The sequence below is a fragment of the Amborella trichopoda genome, chromosome 13, assembly GCF_054954075.1.
Source record: "Amborella trichopoda isolate Santa Cruz 75 chromosome 13, AtrichopodaSantaCruz75HAP2 v2.0, whole genome shotgun sequence".
NCBI classification, from domain to species: Eukaryota; Viridiplantae; Streptophyta; class Magnoliopsida; order Amborellales; family Amborellaceae; genus Amborella; species Amborella trichopoda.
Window position 1 is genome coordinate 52,813,283 of NC_142348.1, and position 12,496 is coordinate 52,825,778.

Genomic DNA, 12,496 nt, shown 5'->3' on the forward strand with positions numbered 1-12,496 from the left:
ACCAGAGAGTGGGTGCCAAGGAATTCATGATCCCACTCGAGAGGGCTTAGAAATCTATCTAATTTTGAGAGGCTTGGATTAGTCGAATGGCTAGACCAACGGAACTCCGCTCCTTCCAACAGGATGTTTAGAAGACTGTTATGAGCTAAGACATCAGAGAACTGTACCATTGAAGGGGCAGTTTTGTCGCGGGAATTACGTTCATGAGACCATCTGGTGATATTAAAATCACCTCCTACGCACCACTAAGAAAATGGGATGGTCATCAAAGATTGTAACTCTCTCAATACGGCTAATTTCTCGTTGTCTTCTTGTGGCCCATAAATCACAATGCACTTCCAATAGAGGAAATCAGTGATCCTAGCTAGGGTCACTATGACAGAACTTGCCAATATGAGAGGCAACTAAGGCATGTTGAGATGGGACTCAGATACCGCCAGAAGGTCCGATTGCATCCAGAGCTAACCATTGGTAGGGGAAAACCTGGTTTCCAGTGGGGGAAGGAAACCTAGTTTCCTTCACTGAGGTTCAGCAGGCGTGCCTCTTGATCTGCCACAAAGTTGTGTGTAGCCCCGGTGTCTACCATAGCCTTAAGGTTTTTCATTGATAGACACTTCCACATTCATAAGCTCACGTACTTGGGGCTTGACTGTCTTCACTTGCCCCTTCAATGAGCAGCCTTAGAGCCCTCATGAGTTTTTCCAGTGTAACGACTATGACCATAAAGAAAACGGACATAAAGAAAAGGGAAATGCTGGAGATTATGGCCTTGATAAGGGTCACTCTACAGCCTGGTGAAAGGACTCTCCCTTTCCATGAAGCCAGGTGCCACTCGACTTTGTCTATAACCAGGCTCCATAACTGGATTCGATGAAGGCCAATGCAAGATGGAAGGCTAAGATAGGATGAGGGCATTGGCTCTACAACACATCCCCATGAGTCAGTGAAGCACTTGACTATGGCTTGGTCAAGGCAGATTCCTGTCATCTTAGTTTTTTCTAAGTTCACCTTAAAGCTCGTAGCCAACTTGAAGCATTGGAGGAAGAGCAATAAACAACTAACTTTTTTAAAAAACGCATCGCAAAAAAAGAGGGTATCATCGACATATTGGAGGTGGAATATAGAGAGACCTGACCTACCCACTTGGAAACCCTAAATGCGTCCCGTGCTGTACACACGAGATAGTGAGGCACTGAACACCTTAGCCACTATGGCAAATAGGAACGGTGAAAGGGGGTCCCCTTTGCGGAGCCAACTCAAAGCATGAATGTAACCATTAGATGTGTCATTAATAAGGTCCAAAAATTGGGATTTTGAAATACACCCTTGGATCCATCTCCACCATAGAGAGCCAAATGGAATTTTGGACAAAGTCTCATCATCATAAGCTTTTTGATTACCAAGCCTGGGATTTTTGCACTATAGCGGGAATGGATGCACTCGTGTGCTATTAGAGCACCATCAAGAATCTGACGTTCCTTCACAAAGGTCCCTTGGGACGATAAAATCACCTGACCAAGGACACTTTTAAGAGAATTTTGTAGGAAGTATTAATCAGACTAATGGGTTTGAAGTCTTTAAGCTCTTTTGCTCCCTCATTCTTGGGGATCTTAGCAATGAAAGTGGCATTCATCGCCTTATGGATAGTAGCTCGGTAGTGAAATTCAGAAAAGAAAGCCATAATATCAGTCTTAAGGTTATCCCAATAGATTTTGAAGAGGGCTATGGGGAAGCAGTCAGAGCTTTAATGGCTTGAAGTACTTTGTATTCCTAAAAAAGGCTTTCCAAAGAGGCTGCACATTCGTGAGAAATAGAAGAGAAGGAGAAGTCCGCCATTACTGGCCTAGGACCAGAAGGGGAAGAGAAAAGCTTGGAAAATATTCGACAGGCGCTGCCTCATGAGATTGGGATTGTCAACAATCTAGTCCCCCACTTTGAAGTGGGTAATAGAGTTCTCCCTTCTTCGACAGTTGGCTATCTCGTGGAAGTAAGTTGTATTTTGGTTTCCAAGCTTGAGCCATTTGACTTTGGCCCGTTGAGCCAATAAATTTCTTCTTTCTTTAGGAGGAACTGGTAATCATATTTGTGGATGGATCGAGAATCCAGATGAAGGCGAGGGAGGTCTAAGTTCTTCAATGGTGTCTCAATGTTGAATAGACCTCAAAAGGGAGTCTTTTTGGTATCAGAAGTTTTCAAGGAGCTGAGAACTCCATGATTTCAGGAAAACTTTGAGCATTTGATGCTTTTTCTACAAGATAAAACCGGCCCACCCATTCACTTAGGGGGAGAAGGACTCCCATTGGTTACAGACAGGAGAGGGGAAGCTGGGCTCTTAGAGCCAAGACAGCTCAAAGCAAAAAGGCTTAGGCCCTGGAGGAATGGACAGGGTATCTAGCAGGATAGGTGTATGATTTGAGGTGGGCTTGGGAAGCACCAGAGAGTGGGTGCTAGGGAACTCATGATCCCACACGAGAGGGGTTAGAAATCTATCTAAATTTGAGAGGCTTGGATTAGCCGAATGACTAGACCAACTAAACTCCGCTCCTTCCAACAAGATGTCTAGAAGACTGTTATGAGACAATCTAGATCGCCTCCTACGCACCACCTAAGGGAGGGTGGAATAGATGGCAAAGGATGGGCTTCAATGAGGGCTCGTGCATGAAGGCATATGGTGAACAGGCTGGGTAGGCCTCAACATCAAAGCTAATTAGGTGAAGAAAAGGTGGCAACAAGGTTGGGACCTGGGGGGAGAGAAGAGGAGATGAATTAATAGGAAAATGGTGAGGAGGACTAATGAGGTTAGGGGAGGGCATACAAAGAGGGGGTGCAGGAGGAAGGGGTTGCAAGCCTAGGATTGCATAGAGAAAGGGTGGAGAGAGAGAGGGGAGGAAATGGTGATAAATGGTTACAAGATCACTTATAATGGAAAATACCACCAGAGACTACAATAAACAGAGAATTCCCAAAGTTCACGAACTGAGCTTTCAGTTATTTAGATATTCCTCCAGCCTAAGGGGATCAACAACATAGAATAACAATATTAAATAGTACCTATACAGCAAGCAACCAAGTCTCTTGTAGCAAAGCTGAAAATATGCTTGAAATGCTTGAACAGCCAAGCCTCCACAGCTGGCGTAACTTATTGTTCTTTTCATCCAACATGGCATTGTGTCAAACATGAGCAAGTGCTGCTAGGGTAAATCCCAGCTCTACCACCTACAAAAAATTACATTGATTTAAACATAGAGATAACTGAGAAACCACCTTGTTTAACAAAACAAACAACAAATATCTATAATGCAGCTAGCAAAAGGCAAACAAACAGTACATAAAGCCTCATTTTCCATATTCAAGGGCTACATATACTTTTGTGGTCCATGTTCAAAATAATGACTAATCCCAAAGTTTCATTTTATATTTTTATTTTTTAGAGATGAGAGTAGATTTTTATTTTTTATTAGAGTTCATTTTTTAAAAATAGGATTAGTAGGGAAGGGATTGTTTAGTTATAGATTAATAAAGTCAGTATTTTAGGAAGTATCTTTTTTTAGAAAAGATAAGAGTAAGACTTTAGTTTGTTTTAGTGTCCGTATTTTCTAGGTGGGTTTTTATTTAGGAAAGTTAGATTATTTCTTTTGAGTCGTCTTTTGAAACAAAAAGGTAAGTACAATGGAGTTAGCTTGGGAGGAAGGTTATCTTTTAGTTAGTTTAGGAATGTTTATCTCTTGTATTAGTTTGGGGATACAAGGTGTTTATCATTAGTATTTTAGGAAGTATCTTTTTGTAGAAAAGATAAGAGTAAGACTTTAGTTTGTTTTAGTGTCCGTATTTTCTAGGTGGGTTTTTATTTAGGAAAGTTAGATTATTTCTTTTGAGTCGTCTTTTGAAACAAAAAGGTAAGTACAATGGAGTTAGCTTGGGAGGAAAGTTATCTTTTAGTTCGTTTAGGAAAGTTTATCTCATGTATTAGTTTGGGGATACAAGGTGTTTATCATTAGTTTTTAGGAAATATATTTTGTTTCCTAATTTAAAGGGAGTGTTATCTTTTTGTGCTTGGTTGAAACTAGGGAAAACAATGAATCCCGTAGGTGGAAATGATGAAGTAGGAAGTTGTAATAATCTTTTAGGAAGTTGGATGGAAAAATATGGAAAGAATCTAGAGATAGATTTATTTTGGTTAGTTATCATTTTCAGTTTTTAGTAGGGAGATATATTAGGGGTTATCTTTTGAGAGTCACGTGAGAAGGTGATTTAAATGTATAAAAGGAAGCACGCATCATGTAAAAGGAGATTGAATTTTGATTAATAAAGAAAGAGTTTTCTTGGAGAGAGAGAGGGGCCCCTTTGTGGGTGTGTTTTCTTCTCTTGTGCTTATGGGCCCATGTTGGGATACTTGTATCCGCGTTTTGTTCTTTTTTCTTGTAATTTCCTTCACGGTTTTTATCTCTCTTAAACACTAGTGTGCTATAGTAATATGGGATGTTTTTTATCAAAAAACAAACCTTCCTCCAAAACATACACGCCCTAAGGGTAACATATAGGTGGAGAGAGAGAGAGAGAGAGAGAGAGAGAGAGAGAGAGAGAAAGTGAGAGAGAGAGAAAGATTTATCACTCTATTTGATTAATGGTGGATAGGGAAAAGGGAGTAGATGTACAACGTACTCTAGTGAGAATAAGAATCTTTTTGGCTTCGAGAATGGTGTTGGGGTCGTGGTGGTAGCACGACTTGTGCCCCAGTTAAGGTCTAAGCTTACATTCTCACCTAACGCATTCAAAAACGGGTAAGGGCTCGTCATCCCCACTGAATTACCCAAAAAAAGAAAAAGAAAAAAATAATCCTTTTCACTTTAATATTTACTTTTTAGATATTTAAATAAGTTTTTATTTTTGATAATTTTATATTATTAAATTTTGTCCTAATTTTTATTGTGTTTTCTCTTTTCACTTTCTAACTCGGCTCAGCTTATATCGGTCAATTTCGTCTAAATTTGACTCGGATTGGCTCGTATAAGTTAAAATACTCTTTAACTGAACTAGTATTAGCCGAGCTGAACTGAGTTGAGCCATTAAAAGCCGAGCCGAGCCGAGCCGAGCCGAGCTAAGGGATAATTTCTAAAATATCAAAATTAAAAAAAGGGTCCATAAAAAAATCACAAACGCATTAAATTCAAAAATATATTTCGGACTTTTCTAATTGGGTTATAAAAAGGGAGAGAAGCTTGAATTTTACTGCAATTGCATGGGAAGAGCTAAGTTGCAAACATGCCTAAAGTAGTTCCATGGCTTTGTTCTAGTTTGCTGGGTTTTCAAGTTCAAGGATCAACATATTGAAGCCCTGCCCCTCTCTACAAATCCATGCCTCTAACTACAACAATAACAATGATAAGCAAGCCTTGAGAGAGAGAGAGGAGCATACCTCTCAAAGTAATGCATGAGAGAAAGAGACGAGCGTACCTCTCAAAGTAATACATGTGATGTGATGAGATAGAAAGAGGAGCGAACCTCTCGAACCACGTAATGATAAGAGGACCTTCACCCTCTCCTTAACAAAACCCTAAAAAGGGTAGGGTTTAGGATTTAAGGTATTACGGTTTAGGCTTTAGGATTTAAGGTATTAAGATTCAGGGTTAGGGTTTAGGGTTTAGGATTTAAGATATTAGGGTTTAGGGTTTAGGGTTTAGGGACGAATGTGATCCCCACTAGAGGTAGAGTAAAAAACTTTGGCGGAATTATGTCCTCTACTTCTTCAACATGAAGCTATGAACCCCTATAAAAGGATGAGAAAACAATAAGGTGTGAATTCTTATGATGTTTTGCTTGCCAACAAAAGTATTCAGCTCCTTGAAATTGTTTTTGTGGAGGTAGAGGCAGAAGAAGAAATCAGAGAGGATGTGTTGGATGTGGTAGAGGTGGACTTTATGGAAATACTACTAAGTGCAGCATCCTACATCCACCTAACCATAATAGCATTAAGAGTTCCAATCAGGGGATTTTTGATATAGTGTGTCAGATCTGTGGAAGGTGTAATAATAGAAATCATGTAGATACCCAAGACCATAATATGGGAGAAACCAGCATGTTGCTCTAAATATTTTTGTGGAGAATCTCGCCATTACATCTCCTTCTAAAGCTGCATCGATTGTTGATAGTGGTACAGCCAACCATTTGACAAGAAATCCAAGTATATTCTCCTCCCTTGTCCCTTACTCCGGTAGTGGGTCTATTTTAAATGGATATGGGTCCTCTCACCATATCACACATGTTGGGAATGTTTACTATTCAGTCATTTAATAGGCCTATCAATTTCCAAAATGTTTTCCTCGTCCATAATTTCAAAGGTAATCTTATTTCTATGTCACAACTAACTAGAGAAAATCATGTCTTCTTTGTATTTACTCGTGATTGTGTTTTATTGAACGACCAACTATCGTGGATCACATTTGCTAGCGGTTCACAATGTGGGGGGTTCAACATAGTTGATGAAGAGTCAAAGAAATTCTAAACTCTGGTCGTGTCTTGTCAAGCCAATAAAGATGCCAATGAATGGCATCATAGATTAGGTCATTGTAGTACGGAATCTCTAAATAAGTCGTGTAAACAAGGGCTCATATCCTCTGATATTGATCTTTATGAGTTTATTTGTCATGGTTGTCTAGTGGTATTGTTTTTAATACTAAAAGAGCTTCTTTGCTGTTTGAGTTAGTGGATTCTGATATATGGGATCAAGCGCAAACTGCATCTCCTTCTAAATCCCTCTCATATGTGATATTTTTTTATGACTTCTTCATATTTACAAGGTTCTTTCATTTCAAGTTGTTTGTTGAAAAGCACTTTTGTAGGCAACTTTTGTACTTTCATAGTGACAATGATAGAGCAACAAGTTTCCTATCCTTGGACAATGGGTAGAGCTACAAGTTTCCTATCCTTATACTGTATAACAAAATGAAATGGAGGAAAGGGAAGATAGACATAAAAATGAACTTGGATTATCCCTTATGTTTTCCACTCAAGTTCTAAAGTTGTTATGGACTGAAGCTGTCCATACAGCCATATTCTTGATAAATAGACTTCTAATTGATGTACCGAACAGAAAAACTCCATATCACACACTGCTTGGAAGAACTCCTGAGTATTCTATCTTGAGAAGTTTTGAATGTTGATGTTATGTCCATTGATAGTAGCCTAAGGTATAACTTGATCCTAAAGCAGTGTCATAGTCTTAACAATTTCATTAATGAAAGATACCTAAATTTAAGAATATACAATATGTCGGAGAGAGAGAGCAATAAGTTTGAGAGAGAGAGATGTTCAATGTATTTTCATATGCGAGAGAAAGACTAGCCCGTTATCTTTATACGTGAGAGAGCGACTAGCCCGTTATCTTTGTATGTGATATAGCGAGTGGCCCGTTATCTTTGTATATTGGCATGAGTGTGTACAGTCGTGAGAGAGAGAGATGTCCAATGTTCTATTTGTGTGTGGAAGTGAGAGAGAGAGAGAGGCCTAATGTGTCTACGAGAAAAAAAAGACACAAAAATGACAATTGGTATTACAAAATTAGTAGAAAAAATGACAAAAATCTCCCTCATTTCTTCATCAAAAATCACAAAATGAGCAGAGTTTTTTTGTAAAAGTACTGTATCAAAATTAGTATAAAAGTTAGTATCCAAAAGAATATCAATAAACACTCGTCTAAGAAATGACGTCTCAATATTCACATCCTTTATTTTTATTTATTTTATTTTTTTCAAGGGGTGGCACTAGGTGGCGCGCAGATCCACCTAGGAGCCTGCCTTAGGCATGCCCGTCCAAACCTCACCGCTTAGGCTACCCGTGAGCACGAATAGCAAGTTCCAATATAATTCAGGCATGGAGCACTAGAAGGCAATAAAAAACGTTATGCAATATTTGAATAAAACTAGTAATCTTCCATTCACTTATGTAAGAGGCTTAAACATATAGATACAAGGATATTCAAATGTGGACTATCAAGGTGATCCAAATGAGATGAAGGCCACATCCAATTATATCTTCACACTTGCCAATGCAACTGTTTCCTGGTGCACAAAGAAACCGAACATCGTTGCAATCTCGACTACGACATCACAATATGGCTTGTTGTCTCGCAGCAAAAGAAGCGATCTCATTGTAGTTCTTGAATCAGCTTATATTTTCACAAGAAATCCAGGCAACTTTAGGCAGATTATTACCACATTGGCAACGAGATCCGAAAAACAAAGATTGAGGTTGCTTATATCCCTACAAAGGCTATGTTAGCATATACTTTGATAAAAGGATTGGTAGCCAATGTTTTTGCCAAACAATGTACATGGGATGGGCTTCAGAGAGTGAGAAGAAGTGATTGTAGTACCTTCAAAGGGCAAGTGGGAGATGTTCGGGTTCGTGGCCTTTAAAGCCCATGAAAGCATATAAATAAAGAATTATAGTGGATTGTAGTGAGAGTGTGTCTTGGTTGACTGACCTAGAGTTGGGCAGTCTATAGCCCTTGATCATATCCAAAACCCTAACCCTTGGGTATATAGCACTACAGAAGAAGATTTTTAAAGGATCATCTCTTGTTGGAGCTGGAGAGATAGTCCAAGGATAATTAGCAGGCCAAGAGAGCATCATGGTCCCATGTGTCCAAATGTGGACCTATGAGAGTGATAGCTAAATCGTCAACAAACTTCTACACGGCATGTATACATGACAACTGCATACCCTATAAAGGGATATGTGTAAATGCGCATAGAGAGTTCCCCATGAACTATAGTAATATGTGTGTGTGACTTTCTCTTAAAGGAATCCACATTTAAGGACTGTGATTTCACTGTTTATTAGCCAGCTTTGATAAGTTAATCATGAGTCCTGGCATGAGACTGTAGCCTGTAGGTCATGGGTCGTGTTGAGTTGGTTTGAGAAGATAGTTGAGGATCACAGTACTGGGTCGGGTCGAGTGCCCTAACAATCCACTTCTAGAAATTTTTTTTTCAAGTTAAGAATTATTTTTGTGATTTTTAGAAATTTTATGAGTTTTTATAATAATTTTCAGATGTAAAAAACCCTATAAAGGATAGTGTTCATATTTCTAAAACCTCTGGGGGGCCTTTTTTTTTTTTTTTTTGAGTGGGACCCACATTTTTTTTGTGTTTCTTTTTTGTTTTTTTTTTGGGGAAGGGGGGAGGGGGAGGGGGGCAATTAAGCACCCAGGTCTCAAACATACGGGAAGCACAATGGTGGGACGTGAGGCCCACATGGCTAATGCCCGACGCTAGGTTGGGAGTCCTCACATGTAGGTTGAGGTCTCCCACTTGTTTGGGAAATCTCCCCCAAGATATTAGAGAATAATTTCTAGCTAGAGAACCTTGTGGAAATATTTGAAAAATATTATATGACCTTATATTGTGGGGATAGAGAATATTTTGTGTTTGTAAAATATTCTTTCAATTGTTAAATTTGACCAAATCCTTTTCACATTGAATTCTTACAATCTTTTGTGAGAGAAATGGAAGTCCTAGTCAAACCAGAAGGATGCATTTTGATTGGTCTTATCCTAGGTTGACTAGAAGTGGATGTGGTTCACAGAAATAGGGGATAATTGATTGTCTTTTTCACCTAACAGATTACCTAAAATTCTATTGGCCAAGATGATTAACAACCATATTAGGCATGCCTACACGCCCAACCCTAATTGACCAAGCGAGGTGCCAGTTGTGGCGTTGCCCTAGAAAGGCCTTGAAAGGGTCTAGAGAAAACCCTATTCTTATTTTGTGCTCTCAAGCCCTAGATTTGTAAAGGGTTTGCCGACTCAAAGAATTCAGTAAGGCCAAGACGATCAGAGGGCACAATCAGTCAGGTAATCAGATATGGGGTGTATCAATTGCTAAGGGGTAAACCTTGGCAAAGTCGAGTAAGTTTTCCTTGCTATTCTTGGTTTATTTTATAGCAATTATTACTATTAATTTTCAGGAACGTTATTTGTATTAGAATTCACAGTAAAAGTTTGTATTCAGCCCTTGGATTGAGTTGTATTTATTTAGCAGCAAAAAGAAACATCCTACGTTGTATTTAGGGTTATTGTTTCTTATTTACAACATTGTTATATGGCACTTGTAAGTGGAATTTAGATATACTAATGAAAGAAAGACAATTTTTTATTTTACTCCCTAGAATTTCACATAGCTATTTCTTTTAATATATGTATATTTGTACTTGACCACCTGACATGTAGGCTGCCTTTTCCCATTATTTGTGGGAGACTTTTTTATTAGTTACCTTAGTTATCAGAACCTTCCACTTGTAGCAACATCTTGATGTTTTGACAATAAGTGTACAAAACGGACACCATATACTAATAGAAACCACACTCTTCTCAATATTTAGACATGCAACGGTTGCAATGTGTACCAAATTATGATGGAGAGCAGACCATCAAGAATTACCATTAGAAACCTGAATGAACAGATATATATCTTGCATCGTTGTCTCACTAGATGGTGAATCAAAACGAACCGAGAACATTTACAAAGAAAATTTATGGCATAGATATAAAGAATTAAGAATGAGGGTGTACTTGAATAATTCGGTGCCATTGTTGCTCCTTCTCAAGAATAGCCAGTGCTCTCATCAGTGAAACTATGGGGAACTTGTTTTCCCATGCAACCCAAGCATCAAGAGCACCATAAACGGCTTCTTTAGATTCTTTCAAATGAAGAAGCTGCCAATTTCAATTTCTCAACTTTTAATACTCGTTATGTTAGAAAAGAGAAAAACTTGGTTTTCAAGTGGGCATTACGAACAAATCACTTTCTTTGATAAGTATTAGAGAAAAAAACACTACCAAATAAAGAACTTTGCAAAGTTATTTCAATAAGACTGTCCAGATACCAAATGTTTATATGCAATTGGACTTCGAAAAGAAAAATATTTCTTAAGCATGAATAACCAAGTATCAAGTAAAAACGCAAACATTACAACAGAAATGGGAAATCCATCACCTTTACTTTTCCCACACCAGATAAATAAGAAGGGGGAAAGGATCAAACTGAAAAGGGCATTCAAAACGCTATTTACCCACCCGAATTGTCTATAGTTGCCTCTTCAAAGACCAACTTATACTCTATCCTTTCAACCTCTTGAATAATGTGTTTCTTTATTATGTTCCTGTTTTCTTGTTCATTTTTAGAAACTTAACAGAGTTTTATTAGATTAAAAAATGGATGTACAATTACATCTCCTTCACAAAATTTAATAGATAAATACTGTAACAGTGAAAATGAGATACCATTAGAGAATACTTGTCAACTCCATCCTTTGCAATAGTATCAGTATTCTCATGGCTTCCACTTCACGAGGGTGGAAAGAGATCCTGACCTTGGCAACCTACTTAAAAAATTTCCTCAAATAGCTATGGAGCCACCACACTTTTCTTGCTGACAAAGTTTATGGATTTCTGACAATGTTTGTATAGGACTCTATCATAGTTTGCAGAGACACCAGGTCATTTAAAGCTGTGCTTTATACCTCATCTAGATGGCTTGGAAAGCTCGCGACTTGGAAGCCTGGGGACTCCCAACGAGTTTTAAAAAAATGGGTGACTCATCATTTCCACATAACTTTAGAGGACTGCCCAGCTCTGCCAGGTCAACTCGATAAGACCCAGTTCGGACCAGGCCAAGTACAAGCCAATAGGGGAATCAAAGTTTATAATTATGATCATCATCCTAGCCTTCTCTAAACTATTTGGAGTTAGTTCAAATGAAGGTTTATATACCGTGCCGCAATTTTAAAGAAAATAAGTTCATGAATACAGAGACACCCTAAAGCATTCTCACTTTTTAGTAAATGCCAACTAATCAACTGAAGTTTCCCTTTCATATTAAACACCTATAACCATCTAGTCTAATTTCTAATTTCTAATTTCTAATTTCTGTAGCTAATGTTTCCCACTAACGAAATAGCTCCACGAAAACAATTCAGATTACTATAATAAAAAAAGAAGAAAAGAAAAACAACACGAAAGATTTGAATACTTGAGCAAGCAAAGGAACAAAAAAAAAAAGGAAAAAAATAAAGAAAAAAAAGCAGGTCATGAAAAGTAAACACAAAATAAATACCAGGCAGAAAAAACATATCACATGACCATAATGCCCATCTTCTTGGACAGTTGTCACAAAAGGGACCTCGTACTTACTGTATTGATAAGAAATTGTATCTTATCTTTCTTTCCGATGTTCTCTCCAATTTCACTCTTGTGCACATTTCCCATGTCACAATTTAAATCAGGTTGCATTGCCTGATTATACTGCCGGACCTGTGACAGCATTAGAGTTCGTTATTTTATTTTTATCATATCAAATCAAATTTGCATATAAATATGTTCAGGTGAAATAATCTTGAAGAAAACAATATGTGTCACATTTTCAGTAGCAAAGAATCAAATCCTCCTTGGCAAACCAAGAATAAAAAATAATTTAAAATGGGATCAGATACAATG

General features: G+C 38.1%; 1 protein-coding gene across 12 annotated transcripts in view; it reads right to left on the reverse strand.

Moving 5' to 3' along the window:
• Positions 1-11,591, reverse strand: part of LOC148779338 (uncharacterized) — a 54,483-nt gene extending 42,892 nt beyond the window's left edge. For 11 of the 12 annotated variants that reach the window (XR_016048162.1, XM_088856572.1, XM_088856570.1 and 8 more), the window contains exons 1-3: positions 11,285-11,591; positions 10,574-10,717; positions 3,052-3,216 (exon numbers count right to left, since the gene is read on the reverse strand). Coding sequence is in view for 10 of the 12 variants with exons in the window: in XM_088856572.1 (XP_088712698.1) it covers positions 3,052-3,179 (128 nt within the window). In the remaining 2 variants the exon portion in view is untranslated. Of the gene's footprint in view, positions 1-3,051; positions 3,217-10,573; positions 10,718-11,284 lie in introns of those variants that run through there. The other variant, XR_016048165.1, reaches the window with a different exon arrangement.
• Between the last annotated feature and the right edge of the window lie 905 nt (positions 11,592-12,496).